The following is a 24149-nucleotide window of genomic DNA, read 5'->3' on the forward strand; positions in this document are numbered from 1 at the left end:
ACACACATACACACACATACATACACACATACACATACACACATAAACACATACACACATTCACACACACACATAAACACATACACACATTCATACACACATACACACATACACACATACACACACACATACACACACATACACATACACACACATACACACATACACACACATATACACACATACACACATACACACACATACACACACATATACACACATACACACACATACACATACACACACACACACATACACACAGAATTTTTAAATTATCCAACACATAAATGGTGGCTACTAATCCTCTTAGTTCCATTCACAGAGCCCATAAGATGACTTGTGACACAGAAGAAAGGAATTGGCCCATGTCCAGCACATAGTAGATAAGAAGGAACTGAAGACTTTCTCCTCTCGGCCTATAGTGGTTTGTATCTCCTATAGCAATACTGTGGCCTTCTGTAATATTTGTTGTTGCTGTTCTTTTTGTTTGTTTTGTTTTTTGGGGTTTTTTTGTTTTTTTTTTTTTGGTTTTTGTTTTTGAGGCAGAGCGTCACATATCCTAGGCTGACTTTGGACTAGCAGTGTGACCAAGTGCGGCCTTGACTTGTGATGATCCTCCTGCCTCCGTTATCCAAGTGCTAGGATTACAAGCATTTGCCTCCAGTTTTGCTTGTTCTCCACCCACCCCCACCCCACCCCCCCCACCCCACCCCACCCCCACCCCCATACAGGGTCTCACTGTATAGCTCTGTGTGCCCTGGAAATCAGAGATCTGCCTGTCTCTGTCTCTCTCTGCTGGGATTAAAGGCTTGTTTGCCATCAAGTTTGTCCCTAAATGAATTAAATTGAAAAGTGCTGCAAAACAAAAGCAAATACTGAAGACAGGCCAGGGGCTTTCACCTGCTTTCCAGCAAAGAAGCCAGGTAGCAAGGAGAACTCACGTCCCTGCTCCTGACCCCAAGCCACTGCTGCCACCAGGAACAATTTCTGGTCCGAGTGGCACGTGTATGGCCCATGGACTTGTTTTTCTCTATACATTCCAGGCTTTAGTCACACACGTGATGGTTTGTCAGAACAATTTGCTAATAAGATTTGGGGAACCACAATGTCTGGGACCTCAGGATCTTGGAGACCTTGTCTCTATGACAGCCAGGCACCCTGGAGCACAGAAGTCCTATGTTTCCAATGTACATACATAAGTTGAGAGTGAAAGGGCTCGCTGAGAGTCATTCAGTCCAATCTCATGTTACAGGTGAAAAACAGATCTAAAGGGCAAGGGACTTGTCCAGGGCCCTTCTCCTATCCAAGGCCAACAGCCAGTACCCCTTTGGGCCTTCAGAACAGGCCTGAGAGGACTGACCACCATCCACCAGCCAGGCGGGTCCCAGGGACGCCTCTCCATTTCAGAGAGGGGTCCAGCCAAGTCACAGCTCTTGCCCTCATCCTTGGTTTTCATGAATCTTTTCCACATCCTATTACAGACCAAGGGTCTCATGCATGAAGCAACACTGTCCATGTAGGTGGCTGTGTGGGGTGGGGGGCGACAGGGCACGGATGACACAGGACTCGGTATGTCAAGGGCGTTGCTAGACCGGGTTTTTGGACTTGCTGCGATCTAACCAAGCTAGGAACCGGGGTGTGTAGGAGGGACCTAAGACCAAAATGCGTGAGTACGCGTGCGCCCGAAGCTCCTGCCTCCGATTGGCTCCCTAAGTTGGAGAGGCGGGGCTTTGGGTTTGTGCTTCCTCCCGCGGCAACTTCCGCGGCGCAACGCCTTCGAGTCGACCCTCCGCTGGACCTGAGACCCCGCCAGTGGGCGTAGCGGTGGTGCCAGATCTGGAGGCTTGAGTCGGGTGGCATTCTGGAGTGAGGCGGCGGGCTCTGCGACCCTGCGAGGTGAGAGCGTCGCCACACCCTGCCCGTGTCCCCGCCCCGGACAGGGGCGCGCCCTTACTTGTCTGGCCATTTCTTACGAGAGACTTGAGACCCCTGCACCTGACGGTCACTGCCCTGACTCAGCCCACCCCGATCTGCACTCGGCTGAGGGTCACCCTCTACTTTCAGCCTACACATTGGATCCCTGTACATAGAGTAAGAATTGTAGACCGAACCCGGGACCCCTTTGCTTCTTGGTTGAGAGCTTGGGGAGACCATCTCCTCAAGACCCCCATTAATTGTCTGGCGTTCCTATTGCAGATGGAGGGGGCAGAAGGCAACGCGGGGCAGCCCGGCCCTGCGGAGCGGTCCCACCGAAGTAGCGTCTCCTCGGTGGGTGCCCGAGGTAGGTTTCTTTCATCTCTTCTGTATCCTTTTTGGTTCCAGTCCTAGGGACGTGACTCCAGTTTGTCTTTTTAAGTAAGTTAATCATGTAGTAAGTAATAAGATTTGTTTAGATGTGGCAGACTCATAGAAGTCAAAGGACTTAGCTGGGCTCTGTCTCTAGCTTAGTGACCGAGTCACACTCCTGGACCTCCTGAACCTTCTCTCCCTTGTCTTCAGATGAAGACACATGATTGGAAAGTGACACCACTTTCTTTGTCCCATTTCTTTCTTGCAGACAGCTCTTTGAAAGCAGGGATTCTCCACCTCTTCATTTTATTGGGAGGAAATTAGGCCCCAGAGAGGTTGTTAGGTCTCAGACTACTGGAGCAGACCAAGGGTGATCATGAACATGAGCCTCCGGGGCCGGTTTTTCTGCCTGTAAAGTGGATCTGAGCCTCAGTCTCCTGGTCTCTCCAAGTAACTGTTGAAGCAGAAAAGACCAGAATCTAAAAAACGTCTTCAGTGTGCTTAATGTGCTCTAACCAGCTTCATTGGATGGATGATGACGTTTTGAAGAAGCATTATTAACTATTTTAACAGATTTGCAGAGGACACAGAGACTCGTGGAGTCAGGCAAGAAGCAGAAAAGGACTGCAGGTTGAGATGTGGGCTCCAAAATCAGTGCTCCTTTACTGGCCAACCTGCCAAGCATCTGCCTTTGGCTCTGGCTTCAAATGGGAATCCAGCTTGTTGTAAGGGGGCACTTGACTATTTGAGTTGTGTATTCTTCCCTGGACTGCTTAAAGCTATCTGCAAAAGCTACAGCATTGAGCCTTAAAGTTCTAATGACGCTGAGACCTGGAACCTGCTGTAACCCAGGGTAGCCTTAGAAATCCTCATTGTCCTCTTAGTCTGACCCAGACAGTCAGAAGGTCACTAGTTGGCCTTGCTCCCAGCCTGATAGGGAACTGTGACCTCAGGATGGGTCACCCTGTCCTATTTCTCCACCTGAGAAATACTGGAAACAGCAGTATTGGTGTTGCAGAGGAAGAGAGGTGGTTTTTCTTATCCTACTTTGAGCATTAGGGGTGAAATGGGGCTGGTACCCAGGCCACGGTTTCTGGATGGTTTGAGATCTCAAGAAGTCCTTAAAGGCAGCACGTTTATTTGTTAATTTTTAAAATGCCGGGTCTTGCTATGTAGCCCAGGCTAGCCTGGAACTTGAAATCCTCCAGCTTTAGCCTCCTGTGTCCTGTCTTGGGACTACAGGTGTATGTCACCATAAGCCATAAGCATCACTGTTAGTGGAGTCTTGAGAGGATGTGTCAGTGTAGGCTGGGTTATGATAAGGTGCAAAGGGCAGTGGAGAATGTTGATTATTCTGGTGGCGCACCTCGGCTGACCCTGCCCGACATTCTGTATTACAGCAGCTGATGTACTGGTGTACCTGGCTGATGACACAGTTGTACCCCTGGCCGTGGAGAACCTGTCCTCGATCAGTGCCCATGAGCTGCACCGTGCAGTCCGTGAAGTCCTGCAGCTCCCAGATGTGGCCCTGGAGGCCTTTGCACTCTGGCTTGTGTCCCCTCTGCTGGGTAAGGTCTGGCAGCGAGGGGATGTACCGGGGAGGTGAGGACACTAGCTGGGCAGAGAGAGGGCTTAGCCACCAGAACCTTTGGCCACTTCCTGTCAGGGAAGATGGGACCTTTCATGCCCGAGTCCCAAGGAGGTGTCGGGATCCTTGGTCCCTGCCTCTTTCTTGTGCTGGTGTGATGCTGCTGCTGGAGCCTTGACCTTCAGAAGAGCAGAAGGGTCTCCTGCTTACAGGGCCTATGATCTGGGCCTCACCTGCGGAGTGTAACTTCAGTGTTTCCCCTCGGCTGAGGTCCATGGTACCGTGTGAAGTCTGAGATCTGGAGCAGTGGGCTGGTGGGTGTCAGGACTGTGTGCTGCTGTCGGCAGGAGGGAAGAGGGTAGCTAGAGCTCTGGGCGTGGTCCTGTACAGTGACTGCTTTGCTTAGGTGCGGGGCTGCAGGGAGAAGAGGAACACGGCTTTTCTGTATGGGCCTTCCACCCAACCGGGTGTCTGGCACTCTGACCACACGCTTCTGACCCCTGTAGACTGGGCCGCACCGTGGAATGGGAATGAAGACAGGGGTTGTTTTTGTTTTAAGATCTTATTTTTTATTTTATACATGAGTGGTCTATCTGCAAATATGCCTACATGCCGGAAGAATCCATTACAATGGTTGTGAGCCACCATGTGGTTGCTGGGACCCGAATTCAGGACCTCTAGAAGAGCAGACATCTCTGTAGCCCAAAGACAGAGTTTTATAGACTCTCGGGCCAGTAAATAAAGTCCCTCATTATGGTCCCTGAGTCTGTTGACATGGAAGAAAAGAGGCAAAAGGAGGCCCAGTGTTATCATTTGGGGAAATAAATCAGTCCTGGTACTGGGAATGTTTTTTGAGCTTAGATTGTCCTTTAAGGGCCGGCAAGATGGCTCAGTGGGTAAAAGTGCTTGCCCCTAAGCCTGGTGACCCTAGTTTGATCCCTGGCACCCGTATGGTGGAAGGAAAGACCCAGTTCCTACAAGTAATACTCTTGACTTCCACGTTCATGTTCACACATGCATATGCAATAATGGTAATAATAATGACTTTTAAAATTGAACATACACTGAAGTGTACTTTAAAAAATTCCCTTTGAGTAATCAAGAATACAGCCCATTAGTAGTTGCCTAGTCTGTACAAAGCCCAGAGTTCAGTTCCCAGTGTTGAAAAAGGACAGCTGGGCAGTGGTGATGCACACTTTTAACCCAGCACTCGGGGACCGTTCCCCTCGCTGAGGAGGAAGACGGCACACTTGGTCTCAATAATTTGATCAGGGCAGTCTGGGTCAGGCCCCAGGGGTGGGGAGGTGGGGAGAGGGTGTCTGCTTGAGACCCCTAAGGTTTCTGCCTCTGTCCTGTGGGAGGAGCTCCAGACCCCATCTTTGCTCCTCCCTGCCCCCTGCCCCCTTCCCTTCCTGCACAGTTGTTGTTCCCAGGCTCACGCCCACACTCTTCCTGCTGGCCCAGCCCCTCCTTTGCCCTCTGAACCTCTGGTTAGGGCTATGGGCCCCTTGGCTATGTGGAAAGCTGGGGACAGCAGGCCCTAGTGGGTGGTGGCCACTGCTCTGCCACAGGAGGCTCCCAGTGCTCCTGCTGGGCAGCCTGCTCCTCCTCCACTTCCCCCAACCCACTCCCTCACATTCCTCAGCCTGCTGTGGCTAGAACTGAATGCACTGCCTGTGTGGCCCGCCAGGCCAGGAGAGTGCCTGAGGCTGCAGGACACTCAACACCCGTGTTCTTCCCAGGCTGGGGTGGGAACTGAAAGACTACTTCAGATCCTGGGACATCCCCCCAACACACACACACACACACACACACATACCACACACACCACATACACACACACACACACACACACCACACACACATTCACTCCTGCAGACTATGCAGAGCCCTGGCTTGCTGCCGTCCCAGCGGCAGTGTCTGTGAAGCAGGGCCTTTCATGCTCCTCAGTTTGGTGTGTTTGGCCTTCTCACTGTCCCCGGCATGGAAAGGGCTCCACACACTGTTAGCCTTACTTTGTTGGCGGTGGCTAGGGAAGAAGTTCCCACCCAGAAGTCTGAGGCTAGTCTTGGGATAGCCCTGTCCTGATGGCAGGAGGAACACAGGCATGTCTGCAGGTCCAGTGTCCCACACCGTGAGTGCTAGGACAGACGGGGAATCAGACCATGGATCCGCTGACAGGATCAAGGCTCGGAGGGACGAACAGAGACTTGGGAGCTTGAGCTCTGGACCTGTAGCCACTGATTTCTGTGTGGTCCTGGGAAGCTGTCGTCCCTTCTGGGCTTGAGGTGAAGTGAGTGATGTTGTTGTCCCTTAGCCCCGTCTTGTCGTGAGCCTGGGGGTGGGGGCAGTGGGGAAGGCGAAGGAAATGATCCTGTGGACAGACATATGACAAGAAAGGACTGGACAGACATATGACAAGAAAGGACTGGACAGACATATGACAAGAAAGGACTGGACAGACATATGGCAAGAAAGGACTGGACAGACATATGGCAAGAAAGAACTGGACAGACATATGACAAGAAAGGACTGGACAGACATATGGCAAGAAAGGACTGGACAGACATATGGCAAGAAAGGACTGGACAGACATATGACAAGAAAGGACTGGAGCAGCTGATGCAGAGATTGGATGGAGTTGACGAGGCAAGAAGGCCACCTGGAGGCTGGGGCTGCTGGCTGGTCAAGCTCAGGGTCCAGAAGGAAGGTCTGAGTGTCCAGAGCGACCAGAGCGTCCAGAGCGTCGTCGTCGTCATCGTCGTTGTTGTAGTGGGATCTGGCTGACATGACAGTGCCCTGCCGTTAGCAGGGCGGGGCCCCTAGAGGGAGGAGATTTGTGTCAGAAGACCGGCAAGCACTGGTAGCATCCTCACCACACATCTCTGTTCGTCCCTCCGTGAGCCCAACAGCACCTCAGCTCTCAGGTGGCCCATCACCTGCCATAGGGCCCTGGCCTACAGGTTGAATTAATCACATGCCATGTCTTGGATAGTTGACCTAACCGCCCAGAGCCTGGTTCTCTCCATGGTAGAGTGGAGGTCAAGGTTATTCCAGGGTGAAGACACTTGAACCCTTTGGAGTGGCTCTGGGCATGCTCAGGGACTGCTGGTCGTGGCCACCCTCACTGTTGGTGGCCACTATGACAGGTGCCTAGGCCCCACTGGCCTGGTCAGCAGCGTCATGGCCATCTCCTCTCTTGCCCTGCAGAGGTACAGTTGAAACCTAAGCACCAGCCCTACAAACTGGGCCGCCAGTGGCCGGAGCTGCTGCTGCGCTTCACCGACGCCTCGGATGATGACGTAGCCATGGGTCAGTGTTGGTGGGGCAGGGCCGTCTGAGGGGAGCCTTGGGGAGGGCGGGCTGTGACTGGAGATGCACTGTGTGCTGTCTGTCCGCAACCCCCATCCAGGAGGCCTCTCTCTGTGGGGGAGAGTGAAGTTGGGATGTGTGCCATGCAGGGTAGGGTAGGATGGGGCCTCCTTAAGCAGGGGGACCAGAAAATGACTCTAGCCCCTCTCTCCAGATGAGCCTTCCCTGCAGTTCCGAAGGAATGTGTTTTTCCCAAAGCGCCGTGAGCTCCAGGTAAGGCCGCGCTCAGGTAGCCGCTGAGTTCCTGCCTGCCCAGCGCCCAGTCCCCTAACCCCAGACACCTCGACAGTCACGCTTGAAGCTCCTCTGAGTCATCTTCACGCCACTGCTCTGCAGATCCATGACGAGGAGGTCTTGCGGCTGCTTTATGAGGAAGCCAAGGGCAACGTGCTGACCGCTCGCTACCCTTGTGACTTGGAGGACTGTGAGGTGCTGGGAGCCCTCGTGTGCCGGGTGCAGCTTGGGCCCTACCAGCCTGGCCAACCTGCTGCCTGCGCTCTGAGGTAAGGACAGGGAGACAGACCTGAGACAGGCACCCAGTAGGAAAGTTGCTGTGTAAGATTCTACCCGCAGGTGGTCCAGGGCCTGCACGGTGGACAGTCCTGAAGTCAGGCCTCTGATGCACGCATGCTCACCGATGGCTTAGTGAGTTCTCCCCTTCTCTGAGCTTCCTGTTCCGCATCACAGTTGATACACACATGAAGTGATGTGTAAGGGGGGTGCACAGACACTCGGCTGGAGCCCCACCTCTAGCTGAAGTCTGGAGGAACAGCAGGAACTGCTGTGCCAACCTCCCAGTCTCCACAAACAGTTCAGCTCAAACCCCAAGAATAGAATCCTGTTCCCCTGGTACTTACCAAGCCCCGCTGCCTGCTGCTGGCCTGCCTAGAAAGATGAGAGTTGGAGGACAGAGGTGGCACGCACCCTTAATCCCAGCACTCAGGTTTGGTTAGGAGATGGAGGCAGGGGGATCTCTGTGAGTTCAAGGGCAGGCTGGTCTACAGAGTAAGTCCCAGAACAGCCAAGACTACACAGAGAAACCCTGCCTTGATAAAAAGAAAGTTGATGTGACCCTGAGGTTTAGAAATAATTCCAGGGAGCCAAATGTGACTCACACCTGTAATCCCAGCACTGAGACAGGATTACCATGAGCTCCAAGCCAGCCTAGGCTAAATAGTTGTGAGCCAGGCATGGCGGCTTGTACTCACAATGGGAAGTAGCAGCAGGAGTGTCAGGAGGTCAAGGTCAGTCTTAACTAATCGATTGAGTTTGAGGCCAGCCTGCACTACCTGAAACCCTGTCGTAAACAACACTTATGATAGACTCAGGTGACTGTCAACCTGCACTGCAACCTGTTGTTAACCTGGGCTCCTGCTTCCCCCACCCTGCAGCTAGTGGGAAAGTCACCAAAGCGGGTTATGGGGCCAGAAACCTGGTGCTGATGACTGGAACCCGGCAGGGTCTGCTGTGGATTCAGAATCCCCTGAAAGCTTCCAGCTGAGCTGTCTAAGGCTGGTGGCCATGGCCATGGTATCCTGGACCTCAAGATGGGCATGTCTGTTTTTCTTGGGCCTAACAAGCTTAACTCATTTGCACAGGAAGTTCCTTTGCTCATTTATGTGACATGCAAGGCCAGACGGCCAGGGTGCCCTGCACTGAGCTCAGGTGTGCCCCAGGCCCTGTTCTTCTCGTCATTCAGCCCTTGTCTTGTTGGCCAGCACAAGCTCAGACATGTTAGCCCTTGTGGCCGGGTGGCTGCAGCAGCTGTCTGGTGCGGAGAGGCCCCTTACCTTAAAGCTAGAGCCCCAGGCTCGCTCTCACGGCTTACAGCTTAGTCCTAGGTCTGCCCAGAGGACGGAAGTCCAGTGGCTCGGCCACTGATGGGCTCAGTCAGTCATGGGGACACCATTGTGAGTCTGCACACACCCAAAGTTGAGACAGGCTTTTCCATGACAAGTGGAAACTGCTGTCAAAACACAGGACTTGGGTAGGGGTGGGACACCGATGGCGAAATGGGCACAGCTGCCCCGAGAAGGGAGGGCGGCCAAGCCTCAGAGACCCCTCACGCAGCCAGTGACTCGGGCTGGCAGCCTCCTTCCTGCCCTTTGCCTTCTCTTCCCCTGCCGCCCCTCCCAGCAGCCTGGGGTTTGGCCCTAGTGAGATCCTCTCTGGAAAAGGGGACACTGTGGAGGTTTATCAAAGTAATCCAAAGCCAAGGGCTGTGTTGGGGGCTCTCTGTGCCCGTGGGATTTGTGGTCCTGTTGTAGACAGGGCCTGGATATAGACGCTGACTTTGAGGCCTCAAACCCAGACTCCAGATGTGTCTGTTGGAGTGGTTGGTCCTCTGCCTGCAGGAGCCCAGGTGCTTAAGTGTCCATGTGATGGTGCTTTTGTTGTTGTTGTTTTAGATTTATTTATTTATTTATTTCATTTATATGAATACATTGTCACTGTCTTCAGACACACCAGAAGAGGGCAGATGGTTGTAATCTCATTACAGATGGTTGTGAGGCACCATGTGGTTGCTTGGAATTGAAGTCAGGACCCCTGGAAGAGCAGTCAGTGCTCTTAACTGCTGAGCCATCTCTCCAGCCCAGGTGGTCATGTTTTAGCTGAGAAAGAGTCTCCCTGTTCTCTGAGTGAATGGGCCTTTTTCCATTCAAAAATGGCGTGATACTAGATGTTAGCTACTTTTTTTTTTTTACATTTTATGTATATTGGTGTTCTGCCTGCACGTATGTCTGTGTGAAGGTGTCAGATCCCCTGGAACTGGAATTACAGACAGTTGTGAGCTGCCATGTGGATGCTGAGAATTGAACCTGGGTCCTTTGGAAGAACAGCCAGTGTACTTAACCACTGAGCCGTCTCTCCAGCCCCACCAGTGCTGGCTACTTTTATGTCTACTTGACACAAGCTATCATCATCTGAGAGGAGAGAACCTCAGTGCAGAAAATGCTTCCAGACGGTAGGCAAGTCTGGCATGTACCATAAGTCCACCATGTGTCTTCTTCTCTCTTGGGGGAAGATTGCTCTTGGTGATGCCCTGGCTGCCCTCTGCCAGCTTGGAGCATTCTCTCGAGTTTCCTGTGTGGAAATACTGCTGACAGGGAGGGAGGTTTTTGTCTGTGGTGCAGTAGGAGAGAGCAGGATCAGAGTGAACTTCAGTGGTGCCCTACTAGCTTTTCCGTGCAGGGTGTCCCCCCCCCCACCTAGCCTCTCTGTGCAGGGTGCTGCCCCTCTGTCCCTTCCTCTCCGTGCGGGGTGCCCCCCCACCCCCGTCCCTACCCTCTCTGTGAGGGGTGTGCCCCCCCACCTAGCCTCTCTGTGCAGGGTGGCCTCCCCTGTCCTAGGCTTACAGAGCTTTACTGAGTCTTATTGTCAGGGTAACTGTTACCAGAAACAGGTGGCATCTCTGTCCCTACTCTGCAGATAGGCAGGTGCCCCTTGCTGGTCTCATAGCGATGACAGACGGTGCTTCAGAACCTGTCCTGCAGAAGGGCTCTGATCTGACCACACCTGGGCCTGCTCCCCGCGGCTCCCCCACGTGTACTCTGGGTTTCTTTCTTTTTTTTTTTTCTAGACAGGGTTTCTCTGTAAAAGTCCTGACTGTGCTGGAATTTGCTTTGTAGACCAGGCTGGCCTTGAACCCTCAGAGACCTCTGCCTCCTCTGGGAACCTCATTTTTCTCTTAAGAGGAAGAGCATCTGGCCCAGCTCAGTGGTGGGCCTTGCCAAGGGCTGGCTCTGAGCCAGGCCAAGCAAGCCACTGCTGGTTGGGAGCAGGGAGAATCTGTCTGCAGTCTGTGTTCAGGACCCCTGTCACCCAGGTGCGCGCGCGCACACACACACACACACACACCTTGCTGGTCCCTAAGACCTGCCACCTGCTAATCCTTGCCTACCCTATAAGCATCGTACTCACACCCTGAGACCTCAACACCCCAGAAGGGCCACCACTACCCACTTCCTTCCCCTTCAGAGAGAAGTTGGACTCCTTCCTCCCTGCCCACCTCTGCAAGCGAGGCCACGGCCTCTTTGCTGCCTTCCGGGGCCGTGGGGCCAAGACTGGGCCAGGAGAGCAGGGCCTGCTGAGGGCCTACCGCCAGGTAAAGGAAGTGACGGGCGACAACAGTGACCATGAAGCCGCCTTGGGCTCCCACTATCGTGCATACATCCTCAAGTGCCACGAGCTGCCCTTCTATGGGTAAGTGGTGCATCATGGGAGCTCTGCCTCCTCTCTCAGTCCTCCAGACTACCCGGATCCCACCTGTGCTCCAGTGACACCGTCCTCTTAAAGAGCTGGCTTGGCCGTGGCCCCATCTCTGACTAGGATTCCTTCATCGGTCCTCTCTTCCACTCTCCGCCTGGTTCTTGCTCACACACCTGGTGTGTGAAGAATAGTTCTCTAGTTCTCTCTTGATGGATGTACCCCACACAGTGTCCCACAAAGCTTTTCTTTGAATGGGCAATCAGAGGTAGAGAACCACTGTAAATGCAGCCCAGAGGGCAGAGGCAGGGGAACAGCAGCCTAGACGTGGATGAAGTTCCAAACTGCGAGCCTGTTGTTGCTGGGATGCAGGCTGCAGTGGAGCACGTTCCTTACCGTGGGAACTTGGCCTTGCACGTGTCGGCTGAAAGACGCCCATTAGATGAATGCCAGCCCTACACTGGCATGCAGGCTCCTGGTCTGGGGCTAAAAAAAATGATTGGTGAATTGTTTCCAATCTGGAGCCCCATGAAATGGCCAGGAAGAGGAATAGAGAAGAGGGGGCTGGGGTGGAGGGCTGGAGGAGCGTACAGCTTCCAGGCTGCGCCATCCAGACCGTGCTCCAGTCCTTCGTCCTGAAGGTCGTGTTCATTGTGTCCCAGTTCTGTGCTGTGGGTTGCCTCAGCCTGCTGGGGTGGGAGAGGAGGCTATGAGGGAGAAGAAGGCGAGGAACAGCGAGTGCACCTAGCCCTCCTGGAGTTTTACTGGACAGTGGAGCGGGAGGCGTGGGCCTAGCAGGGACAAAGAACTTGCTGTTTTTTATAGTGGATGCAATGGCATGGGGGGGGGGGGTCGCATGCATGCATATGTGCATAGGCGCATGCACATGTTACTGGGTACTCCAGGAGTGAGTAAGAATTCGACAGAAGTGGGCAGGTCTTGGGACAGACAGCTTCAGTTTCCCCCTCACCTGAGCCGAACAGGGGTGTAGAATTTCCCAGGAGGGGTGTATGCTTACCTCTAGTCCCCTCCTGCACAGAGAGAGCTGGCTTTGACTTGCGCTGTGACTTAGGTAAGGGTGAGCCTCGGCATGAGTGAAGTCATGGCCTTCCGTATGGTGGGGGGGGGGGCAGCAGCGGAGTGTCTTGCCACCCTTAAACCACCTCACTTTCCCCTTCGGTCTCAGCCCCGAAGCCACTGTCCTGGGCGGCCGTCACTTCCTGAATGCCCCGGCGGTCCCTGCTGCTGAAGGGCAGCCATGGACAGTGCTGCAGGCTCAACCCTGCCTCCTACCCAGCGCCCTCACGCAGCTTGCTCTTTCCTCTTGGGTTTTGCTTTCCTCTGCCCACGGTGCCCATCCTGCCCCGTTACCTAGGTCCTTCCACCGCTCAGGCTACTAATACATGGCCAATTGGGTGTTTACCACTCCCAGCTACCCATAATACTTCCTGTTTCTGCCTCTGCCTCCCCAGTCCTCAGGGCGGGCTTTTCTCTATTTCACCCAAACATCTTAAGGCTCTTGGGTCTCCAGAGTAGAATCTCCTTTGTGCTCGGTGCTGGGAGGGGCAGCTGACACGAGTTCCCTTTCCAGATGCGCCTTCTTCCATGGTGAGGTTGACAAGCCAGCCCAGGGCTTCTTACATCGGGGTGGGCGCAAACCAGTGACGGTGGCCATCAGTCTAGAAGGTGTGCATGTCATCGACAACAGGGAGAAGGTACCACCTTGATCGAGCTCCTTGGGGTGGGGCTGAATTGTCCATGGTGGGGTAGAAGGGGGAGGTCTTGTCCATGCCTTCCTAGTTCCCCTAGGTCAGTGGGCACCTAGAAACAGTGTTGAGAGTAGATTGTAGGAGACTCTGCCTCCCTCATGTCCCTGAAGTCTGCTCATGCCCTCTAGAACTTTCTTTGAGCCTGTTCTGGGTCTGTTTCCCTGAGCCATGCCCTTGGCTGGGGCAGAGAGGCTGTAGCTGGGATTCTGACTGAGTGGGTAGTGTCTGCAGGAACCCTGCTGCTCCTCCTGGCCAGAGATGGAGACTGGCTAGCAGTTTTCCACAGAGACTCCTGCTAGGAGCTCCCTGGGCTGGCCAAGAACTGCTCATTCCCACGTTTATTTTAGTGGCTGTCTTACCTCTCCCTGGCTCAGCATGTAGGCTGTGGTGACACCAGCCCTCCCTGTGGATGTCCAGGTCCCTGACCATCGGGGGCCTGACTGTCGGGGGGAAACATTGAAGAGTCTGGTTCCCAGCCTCATGTGGGAAGAAATGCAGACTTAGCGTGGAGGTCTGGGGCTCTAGTCTGTGGTAGAGTTCATGCCTGCTTTGTACCCATAAGGTTCTCAATGCCACAAACCAAACAAGAACAATCCATATCCTCTGTCCCCAGCAGGGGGAGGCAGAGGCAGCCAGATGTCTGTGAGCCCGAGGCTAGCCAGGGCTGCACCAGGAGACCCTCTCTCAAAAAGGAAAACAGTCAGCGTGGAGAGAGGAAAATGCCCTGGGTAAGCTGGGAAGAGAGGCCTCAGCTCTGTTCTTGTCTCCCTCTGGCCAGCATGTGCTGCTGGGCCTGCGCTTTCAGGAGCTGTCCTGGGATCACACATCCCCTGAGGAGGAGGAGCCTGTCCTGTGGCTGGAGTTTGATGGTGACAGTGAGGGCATGCCTGTCAACAAGCTGCTGAGGATCTACTCCAAGCAGGTAGTGCTGGGGTCACACACACTCGGTCTGAGAGGCCGTTCCAGGCCTCCAGTGCCCAGGAAAGAGGTTGCAGTGCTGCCTGGGGCCTGGGGGTAGGGTGTCTGCCTACATCACCCTGGTGAGTGCTACAGAATCTGGAGTCACACACCAGGGGTGGCGTCCCTTGAGGGCCTGCCCATGCCCTGTGCAGCTGTGCCAGCCCTGTGGCAAAGCCCGGAGAGGACAGCTGAGGAGCAGGTGCAGAAGGACGGGGCCCTGGAGGGCCCTGTCTGCCTCCGCCACCGCAGCCACATCGCAGCTGCACCCTGCTCTGAGCCTCTCTGGGGACTGCTCTTCCCCCTTCCCCCACTTCCCCCCCCCCCCCGCCTTCTTTAAACACATAGATTCTAGGGACTCCTCTGAAAACATATGTCCTCTCCCTCTGGTCTTCAAAAAAATTGACTACTCGGAGACCTACTAACCCCAGATAGAAACACAAGTTGTGTTCAGCTTTTAGGTGGCAGCTGCTGGAGCAGCTGCTTTTCACTGGGCTGCTCCTCAGATTAGCCCTCTGTGTCTGCTCATTCCACCTTACTGTCAATTACTGCTGTAGTATTACTTGTTTGTTTCTATGCTGGGGATCAAACCCAAGGCCGTACAGGCTAGGCAGATGCTCGTCGGCTGGTCAAGCGCAGAGCTCGGATACCCACGGCAGAGCGCTGCGTTGTGCCCGCTTTGACTTGTGCCAGTAAGCTGTACTGGGCATTTGTGCACGGGGTTTTATATCAGCATAGACCCTTTTAAAATTTGTTATGTGCATTCGTGTTTTACCTGTCTGTGTGTCTGTGTGCGGGAGTCGGATCCCATGGAACTGGAGTTACAGACAGTTGTGAGCTGCCACGTGGGTTCTGGGACATGAACCCCCCTGGGTCTCCTGGAAGAGCAGTCAATGCTCCTGACCCTCTTTGTTTAAGTCATACTAAAAAACTCAGGGGCTTTAATTAGATTTATATTTCGATTGCTGGATTGTCCGGTGAGCATTGGATCTGGTTTATTAGAAACAGCCAGCCTGTTTTCCAAAGCGCCACACGGCTTTGCACTGGTTAATTCTGCCCACAGACCTTCAAATGTGTCAGGTTAGCTCTGATCACTCCCACCCCCCTCTTCTCTCTTCTCTCTTCTCTCTCTCTCTCTCTCTCTCTCTCTCTCTCTCTCTCTCTCTCTCTCTCTCTGGGTGTCTGTGTGTGTATGTGTGTTTCTGTGTCTCTGGCTGGCTGGCCAAGAACCAAACCAGACCCTGATGGCCTAGACCTCACAGAGACCCACCCACCTTTACTGGCAGCACACCATGGCCAGCTTTGCCCATTTCGTTGGTGGTGGTAGTGGTGGGTTGATTTCATCACAGATGGTGCGGCTTGATTCTGCCTTCCATAATGTACAAGGTCTCTCAGTAGATTATTAGCAGATATTTCTGTTCAGTATATACCCTGGCCTTTCCTTTTCTTTCTTTTCTTGTTTTGTTTTGATTTGATTTATTCATTTTTGAGACAGCATTTTTCTGGTTGTCCTAAAACTTACTCCGAAGCCCAAGCTGGCCTCAAACTCAGAGATGGGCGTGCCTTTGCCTCCCAGGTGCCTGTATTGAAGGAATGTTGTGTCACTGATGCTGGCTGGCTTTTACTTTTCTTAACAGTGCTACTAGAAGAGATGTTTAATTCCTTTTTGGAATCTTTAAAGACAAGATTTCTCTGTAGCCCTGGCCATTCTAGAACTCAATCTATAGACCAGGTTAGCCTCGAACTCAGAGAGTTGCCTGCCTCTGCCTCACAAATTAAAGGGATTAAAGGCCTGGGACTAAAGGCATAAGCCACTACCTGGCAAGATATTTTAGTTCTAATGAAATTTTCCTCTCTCTCTCTCTCTCTCTCTCTCTCTCTCTCTCTCTCACACGCACACGCACATACACACACACTCCTATATGTAGGCAGAGTCTCATGTAACCCAGGGTAGCCTCAGACTTGCTGTGTAGCTGAGGATGACTGTCCTGCCTCTGCCTCTTGAGCGCTAGGGTTGCAGGCATGAGCCACCACGTCGTTTGTGCCGTGCTAAGGAACGAGTCTGGGGCTTTGTGCATGTTAGGCAAACATTCTGTGAATTGTTTTGAAAAAAAAAAAAACAAGTGAGTTGAGGCACATCTCCAGCACTGTTTTTGTTTTGTGTTGTTTTTTGTTTTATTTTATTGTTGTTTTCAAGACAGGGTTTCCCTCTGTAGACCAGGCTGGCCTCAAGCTCAGAGAGAGCCGCCTGCCTTCAGAGTGCTAGGATTCAAGATGTGTGCCACCACCGCCCGGCTTCTGTTTTTTTGGATTTTTGGTTTTTTTTGTTTGTTTGTTTGTTTTTTTTTTTTTTTTTTTTTTTGGATTTGGGTTTTTCAAGACAGGGTTTCTCTGTATAGCCCTGGCTGTCCTGGAACTCACTCTGTAGACCAGGCTGGCCTCGAACTCAAAAATCCGCCTGCCTCTGTCTCCCAAGTGCTGGAATTACAGGTGTGCGCCACCATCGCCCGGCTTATTTTTGTACATTTTTAAGTTTTATATGTATGTCATACCTATGCAGGGGGTCTTGGGGGCCAGCTAGAGTTACAGGGAGTTGTGACCTACCTAATGTGGGTACTGGGAACAGAACTTGGGTCCTTTGGAAATGCAGCAAAGGCTCTTAACCACTGAACCATCTCTCCAGCCCCTGCCTGTGGGCCTTTTGTTGTTGCTTTCTGGATTCACTCACTGGTCTGAGCCATTGGTCTCTGTGAATCATTCACAGTTAATCGCAGTAGATTGGTACCTGTGCTCCATAGCGGTTCTCTGTCCTTTAACTAATGAAGTGCTTGGTGCTGGGCACAGTGGTGTGCACTATAGACTCAGGCGGAGGCTCCTATAAATCTAGAAATTCAAGACCAGCCTTGACAGTACAGCCAGACTACTTCCCAAGAAAGGAAGACTGGAAGGGAAGGAAAGAAGCCGGGCCAGGGAGATGATGGCTCATGGGTAAAGTGCTTTCTGCACAAGACTGACCTGATTCTAGATCCCTAGATCCCACATAAAAGCCACATGGAACATGCATCTGTAGTTCGCCCTCCCACGGTGAGATGGGAGGTGCAGACAAGAGAAACACCTAGAAAATCACGGATCAGTTAGCATGGAGTCCTTGGCAAAACTAAGGAAGCAAGATACGCTGTCTCAGCCACAGTGGAAGGGAAGGGCAGGGAGGTGTGTGTCCTCTATGGTACACACACACACACACACACACACACACACACATTTGTTTTTTAAAAATGAAAAAGTCAAAAAAAGAGAAAGTGGCTGGAGAAATGGCTGAGGGTTAAGACTGAGAGAGGACTTGGGTCTGTTTGCAAACACCCCACCACCATGGTGACTCAGAACGGCTTTCAGCTCCAGTCGAGGGGACTGAACACTCTTCTGACCACCATGTTCACCAGACACACACACACATACATGTAGCGAAACACTCATACATATAAGATAAAAATTATTCAAAGAGAAGAATGTGTCAGATTTTGGAGGTTCTTGGTCTTTGCGTCTTTACATACGCTTTTACCAGTTGGGTGTTTCTTTTTTTTCTTTTTTTTGGATTTTTGGATTTGTTTTTTGGGAGACCGGGTTTCTCTGCATAGCCCTGGCTGTCCTGGAACTCACTCTGTAGACCAGGCTGGCCTTGAACTCAGAAATCCACCTTCCTCTGCCTCCCAGAGTGCTAGGATTACAGGCGTGCGCCACCACCCCCTGGCTAGTTGGGTGTTTCTTATGTGGGATTCGAACTACTTAACATGCAGTTTGAAGCCAGGCACCACACACCCTCCATCCAGCACTGGGGAAACAGAGGCAAGAAGCGGGGGTGGGGAAGGGAAGAGGTGCGATGGACGCGGTCCTCAGGGACACCACAGCCCGCAGTTCTGCAGGTTCCTAGGTTCTCGGGTGTCTGCATAGCTGGTTATGCTGTCTGCAAATGGTGAGTTGGATGGCAGTCAGGACAATGTTGAACAGACAGGTGTCTCTGGCCTTCCCCTGCCCTCAGCGGTGCTCAGTGTTTCCTGGTTGCCTTGGACAGGTCAGGGACTTTCCTTCCACCCCACTGGCCAGGTTCTGTGCAGTGGCTGTCCTGTGACTCAGGAGAGGATGTGTTGAGTGGCCGTGTCTGCACTCTTGCTTAGGCAGGTCAGGACAGGATGTGGACTGAGGCCTAAAGTGTGGGAGCTTGCCTACGCTCCTTTCCCTCCCCAGGCTGGGCTAGACCAGTGTCTGCGATGCCATCCCAGGCTCCTGATCTGTAAGCACACAGGGCTCTAATAGATCAGCGCCTTTGCAGGGCCACACACACAGTAGGTGCCCAGAAACTATGCTTCTCCACAAAGATGCCTCCTCTGTAACTTGAGCAGAGCCCTAGGCTGCTGTCATGGTGCCCAGCTGTGCTACCAGATGTTTGGCCACTTGTGCTTCCAGGTGTTTTGTCACTTGCCTGTTGTGTTTCCAGACCCCATGATGTGTCATTCACACAGCTTAGAAGAACTGCTCAGAGCGTGCCACCCTGGCCAGTGACCTCACCCTCGTCTTTAGGCCAAAGCTCCTTGCAGCCAGAACAGGCAGGTCCCTCCATTCCACACAGCTCACCGGTCCGCGGCAGCCCAGTCCACAGCCTTCCCAAGTTTCCTTTCTAGACCTCACCTCTGAAGACACCTCAGGTGGACACCTTCCCTGCCCTCTTAGCCCAGAAAGCTCTCCTCCCTGCTCTGCCACCTGCCCCCACCAGGAAGCAAAAGCTTTAGAGCTGTGTGTGTCATTGTTGTGCCTCGACAGTTGCTGCTCTGTGGCCTGACGGCAGCCCCCCTCTCCCCTCCAGGCTGAGCTGATGAGCGGCCTCATTGAGTACTGCATTGAGCTGAGCCAGGCCGCCGAGCCTGCTCTCCCCCAGGAGAGCGCAGCCGGCCCTCACGAGGCTCCTGGCTCCTCTCCACCTGCCACCCAGCGCCCCAAGCTGCGAAGGCAGGGCAGCGTGGTGTGTAGCCGGATTCAGCATCTCTCCACCATTGACTATGTGGAAGACGGTAAGCCACTGGTGGTGTGTGGTGATACCACAGCACACTCATTCACACATATGCCACAGAGACTCCAGAGGGTGGGAGAAAGAAGAGCTGGGGCCTTGGCACTCGGGGACATTTCCTGTCTGTCCCTTTTATTTTATTTTATTTTTTTTATTTACTATTTTTTTTTTTATACAATGACGAACTTGTTGACTAAAGCATCTCTCAGAATGTGGAAAACAGGAAGAAGACTTCTTTTGGAGGGGGTGTGTTCAGAGACAGGATCTTCTTTGTGTAGCTCTGGTTGTCTTAGAACTAGCTCTGTAGACCAGGCTGGCCTCAAACTCCTAGAGATCCATCTGCCTCTGCCTCCAGAATGCTGGGATTAAAGGTGTGGGCCACCACTGCCCCGAGAGGCCCTGTCTTTTTTTTGTTTTTTTGGGGTTTTTTTTTTTGTTTGTTTGTTTTTTTTGATTTATTTTATATATGTGAGTACACTGTCTGTGTCTTCAGACACACCAGAAGAGGGCATCAGACCCCATTACAGATGGTTGTGAGCCACCATGTGGTTGGTGGGAATTGAACTCAGGACCTGGAAGAGCAGTCAGTGCTCTTAACCACTGAAACATCCCTGCAGCCCAAGAGGCCTGTCTTAGAAAACAAAACAGAGCCGGGCGGTGGTGGCACACACCTTTAATCCCAGCACCTGAGAGGCAGAGGCAGGCGGATTTCTTTTTCTTTTTCTTTTTTTTAAATCTTTTTTTTTTAAAGGTTTATTTATTATTATATGTAAGTACACAATAGCTGTCTTCAGAAGAGGGCGTCAGATCTCATTACGGATGGTTGTGAGCCACCATGTGGTTGCTGGGATTTGAACTCAGGACCTTTAGAAGAGCAGTCAGTGCTCTTAACCACTGAGCCATCTCTCCAGTCTGGCAGGTGGATTTCTGAGTTCTAGGCCAGCCTGGTCTACAGAGTTCCAGGAGTTCCAGGACAGCCAGGGCTACACAAAGAGACCCTGTCTCAAAAAACCAAACCAAACCAAACCAAACCAAACAAAAACTTAAATGTGATGGGAATTGAGCCTAGAGCTTCAGCCATTCTAAACAAGTGCTCTGCTGTTGAGCTCTGTCCCTAATAGCTCTTTTTCTTAAAAAAAAAAGATTTATTTATTTATTTATTATATATGATTACACTATAGCTGTCTTCAGACACACCAGAAGAGGGCATCAGGTCACATTCCAGATGGTTGTGAGCCACCATGTGGTTGCTTGGATTTGAACTCAGGACCTTCAGAAGAGCAGTCGGTGTTCTTACCCACTGAGCCATCTCTCCGGTCCCACTGAGCCATCTCTCCGGTCCCCCTAATAGCTCTTATATCTGAACAGTGAATGTTGATGTATTAAAGAATAGCGAGAAAGCTCCCAAAAGCTGATGAGGGGGAAGGGGAGAGGACTACCTCGCCCGGTGTGTTGATGGTAGCAGCGAGTATACACTACACACCTGGACTTATTCCAAGATAAGAAGCGTGAGTGGGGGACTGGCGAGATGGCTCAGCACGGAAGGGGACTTGCCATCAAGGCCCAGAACCTGAGCTCCACCCCCAGGCCACTGGTAGAAGGAAAGTAAACACCACACAGCTGTCTTCTGACCTCCACACCTGCTGGTGGCTTACAAACTCCTTTCCCCCAATAAGTTTTTTGAGACAAGATTTCCCTGTTTTCCCTGTGTAGCTCTAAGTTCTCTGTGTAGACCAGGCTGGCCTTGAACTAGAAGAGATCCACTTGCCTCTGCCCGGAAAGTGGTGGCACTCGCCACCTTCCCCTCCGGATTTTGTTTTTCTAGGTATTCTTTCTCTGACCTAGACTGGACTTAAAGCTTGGTAGCTGATGATGACTTTGAACTCCTGATCCTCCTGTCTCTACCTCAAGTGCTGAGGTCTCAGATAAGTGCCACCACACCAGCTAAAGTCTTCTTTTTTTTTTTTTTTTGGTTTAATATTTAAATTTAGTTATTTTAAGTTTATACATGTTTGTCTGCATGTGTGCCTGTGTGCTACTGAGGTTTCTAATGACTAAGGAGGCCAAGAAGGGAACTGGAACTTGAATTTGGAACTGGAGTTAGAGATAGTTGTGAGCTACCATGTGGGCACTGGGAACTGAACTCAGGACCTCTGGAAGAGCAGCCAGAGCCCTTAACAGCTGCGCCATCCTCCAGTCTCAACATTCCCCTTTTTTTTTTTTTTTTTTTGAGACAGGGTTTTTCTGTGTAGCCCTGGCTGTCCTGGAACTCACTTTGTAGACCAGGCTGGCCTCGAAGTCAGAAATCCGCCTGCCTCTGCCTCCCAGAGTGCTGGGATTACAGGCGTGCGCCACCACCGCCTGGCTTATTCCCTTCTTTTTTATTCTAGTTCAGTACCCAGTCTACACTGCAGCTCAGGCTGACCTGGGACTTGACACTATCCTCTTGCCTCAGAAACACCTGGCCATCCACTGTGTAGCTAGCTGTCGAGCCTTTGTTTGGCCTGAGTATTTTGTGAAAAGACTGTTGCTAGAAATGGATGTGTGTCCTCTTGCGTTGAGTTTGGGGATGTGAGCCGGCAGAGCAAGGTGGTCCCTCACTGTCCATCCACCCCCCCTCTAGCCACGCCCCCTTTTGTTTGACTTCCCATCATTGGCTGTACCTGTCTTAGTGGTCATCACCCGGCAGAGTCAGCCTGGAGCCCTCTGCAGCCTCTGATGGGGTGGGCGAGGATGACCATTGGGGTCCCTATCCTGCCATTAATGACACAGCCAGGGACGGACAGGCTCAGGGACGACAGCTGTGATGGGAAAGCACAGTTCAGGCTGACTCCAGGAGCAGCTGACCCAGCAGGAGCGGAGCCCAGGCTCCTGGGGTGTGGGCCACCCACCGGGAGCCCCTTCTCAGCCTCTCTGTCACCCTCACAGGCAAGGGGATCAAGCGGGTGAAACCAAAGCGAACCACTTCCTTCTTCAGCAGACAGCTCTCCTCCAGCCAGGGAAGCTACACTGTGGTGCAGCCCACTGACGACAGCCTGGAGCAGAGCTGAGGGAGGCCACAGCTGGCAGCAGGAGGACATATGGGTGCCCTAGACACGACCAAGCACAGTCCTGGGCAGGACCAAGCCATACTAGTCTCAGGCTGTGGGCCTGGCCAGGGTGCTGTGCAGAGTCTGCTGGAGTTTCAGACTGTGCAAAAGTAGCATCCAAGCCTTCCCTGAGCCCCACGTGGCCAGAGCTGAGCTGCAGCTCTTTGTACAGCCTGCCTCTTCCCTCAGCTCCGGGCCCAGTAGCTGACTGAGACCTAGCTGCCCCTCCTGCTCTTCCCCAAGTGGACTGCGTCTTCTCTCTGGAGGGACTGCTGGCGGTTCTAATGGCAGGTGACTGAACTCAGAGCTTAGGGCCTGCAAGGTCAGTGTCTGCCTTGGTCCTGGGCCCTTGGTGACCTCTTGCATTCCTCCTGCTGACATTCCGCCTTGCCGCTCCGCCAGGCTGCCGCCTTTCCCCTAGGGTATGTTGGAACTGGAGCAGCCCTCTGCAGGCCAGCCCTGAGTGATGGCTGCCTTCTCCTTGGCCTTTACTGATGTCTCTGTGCTGAATGGTGGCTGTCCTAGGAACCGAATCCACACTGCATACAGGAAAAGCCCTTAAATGTCTCTGGGCTGGAATGGCTGTCCGGTACCAGCCAGTTCCCTTGTTTTCCTGTGTTCTGGGTCAAGGGTTAGATTTGCCTTGTCTCCTCTGCTCGGAGCTGATAAAGCCTGGGACCTGGCAGCTCGGAATTGCACTGCACCGAGGGATTCTGAGGCCAGCCACAGCGGTTCAAGCCTCCTCTTCTCTCCTGAGGTTGTTGTGAAGGAGGCCTCTCCCCAGCACTGCACCCCTGGCAGCCTTGACTGTGCCAGGGAGGGGTGCTGTCCAGGGTGGGGTGCTGTCCAAGGTGGGGTGCTGTCCGGGCTCTTAAGCCCTCAGTACTCCCTAGGAGTCCCAACCGGGCCCCAGAGACATAGTAGCTTTGTCTTCGGGGTAGAAAGACACAGAAACACAAATGCTTGCATTTCTGTAACTGAAAGCAGTCAGCCTGCCCAGGGAGAAAGAAAAGGCTGGCTTACCCATTGCAGTTTCTGTCACCTGCCATTTGTAGTTAACCCTTTTGGAGTCATGTGTGTTCCCTGAGCTACCAGCCCACTCTTGGTGACCTTTCGGTCATCTTGACTGCTGTTGATGGCTTCAGATCATTACGTGAGGGGCCCAGATGTGTGTGCGTGGGTACACAAACTCTGCATTTCCACTTGAGCCTTTGAGTTTAATTACCACGTGTGCCTTAACCCTCTAGGACAGAGCACTGTTTTACTAAATAAATGTCTTGAGTGTTCTCGGTCTTTCCTATCATTGGACTTAATAAAATCATCACCTAGCACACACTGGAATGATTATAATATGGAATAGCCAGGGTATGGCAACCACATGTGTCCTGTGTCCCCATGGCATAGCCTCAGGACTTCACCCCTGTAAAATCTCATCTGGGAGCCCCCGGGGAGCCTTCTCAAGGTCTCCATAGGAACCAGTGGGCTGGGAAGACATGGGCTCACTCGTGTCTAAGAGGAGCGCCGTGATCCAATGCCATCCTTTGGCTTCTAGGTCCTCTTGGCTAATGGGCTGATTCCCACAGATCCTGTGGAAACACCTTGTTTGGAGGACAGGGACAACACCAGACCTATACTCCCCACAGCACACTGTGGAGGCAGCGATGTTAGGAGCTTTGGCCCTATGAAATAAAGACCAGAGAGGTTGCAGGTTCAGCCACACTGAATGTTTTCAGATTTAAGAGGAGGGGAGCCATGTGTCCCTGAGGCACTGTGATTCTTTTTTAAAATATTTATTTGTTTGTGTGTTTATTTAATGTATG

At 52.5% G+C, this 24149-nt stretch overlaps 1 protein-coding gene across 3 annotated transcripts; it reads left to right on the forward strand.

Moving 5' to 3' along the window:
* The first annotated feature begins 1727 nt into the window (after positions 1-1727).
* Frmd8 (FERM domain containing 8) lies at positions 1728-23615 on the forward strand. Of its 3 annotated transcripts, none has more exons than XM_052192013.1 (11): positions 1728-1896; positions 2197-2281; positions 3690-3857; positions 7088-7189; positions 7404-7462; positions 7586-7752; positions 11228-11452; positions 13047-13170; positions 14003-14146; positions 19040-19244; positions 22169-23615. In XM_052192013.1, the coding sequence occupies exons 2-11, from the start codon at positions 2197-2199 to the stop codon at positions 22288-22290; spliced, it is 1401 nt and encodes a 466-aa protein (XP_052047973.1). In that variant the 5' UTR covers positions 1728-1896; the 3' UTR covers positions 22291-23615. The 3 variants fall into 3 exon arrangements, with proteins under 3 accessions (XP_052047973.1, XP_052047991.1, XP_052047981.1); XM_052192031.1 differs by having other exon boundaries at positions 3693-3857; XM_052192021.1 differs by lacking the exon at positions 1728-1896 and adding an exon at positions 1903-2091.
* Positions 23616-24149: the final 534 nt, after the last annotated feature.

Source organism: Apodemus sylvaticus, chromosome 1, assembly GCF_947179515.1.
Source record: "Apodemus sylvaticus chromosome 1, mApoSyl1.1, whole genome shotgun sequence".
In the NCBI taxonomy this organism is placed as follows: Eukaryota; Metazoa; Chordata; class Mammalia; order Rodentia; family Muridae; genus Apodemus; species Apodemus sylvaticus.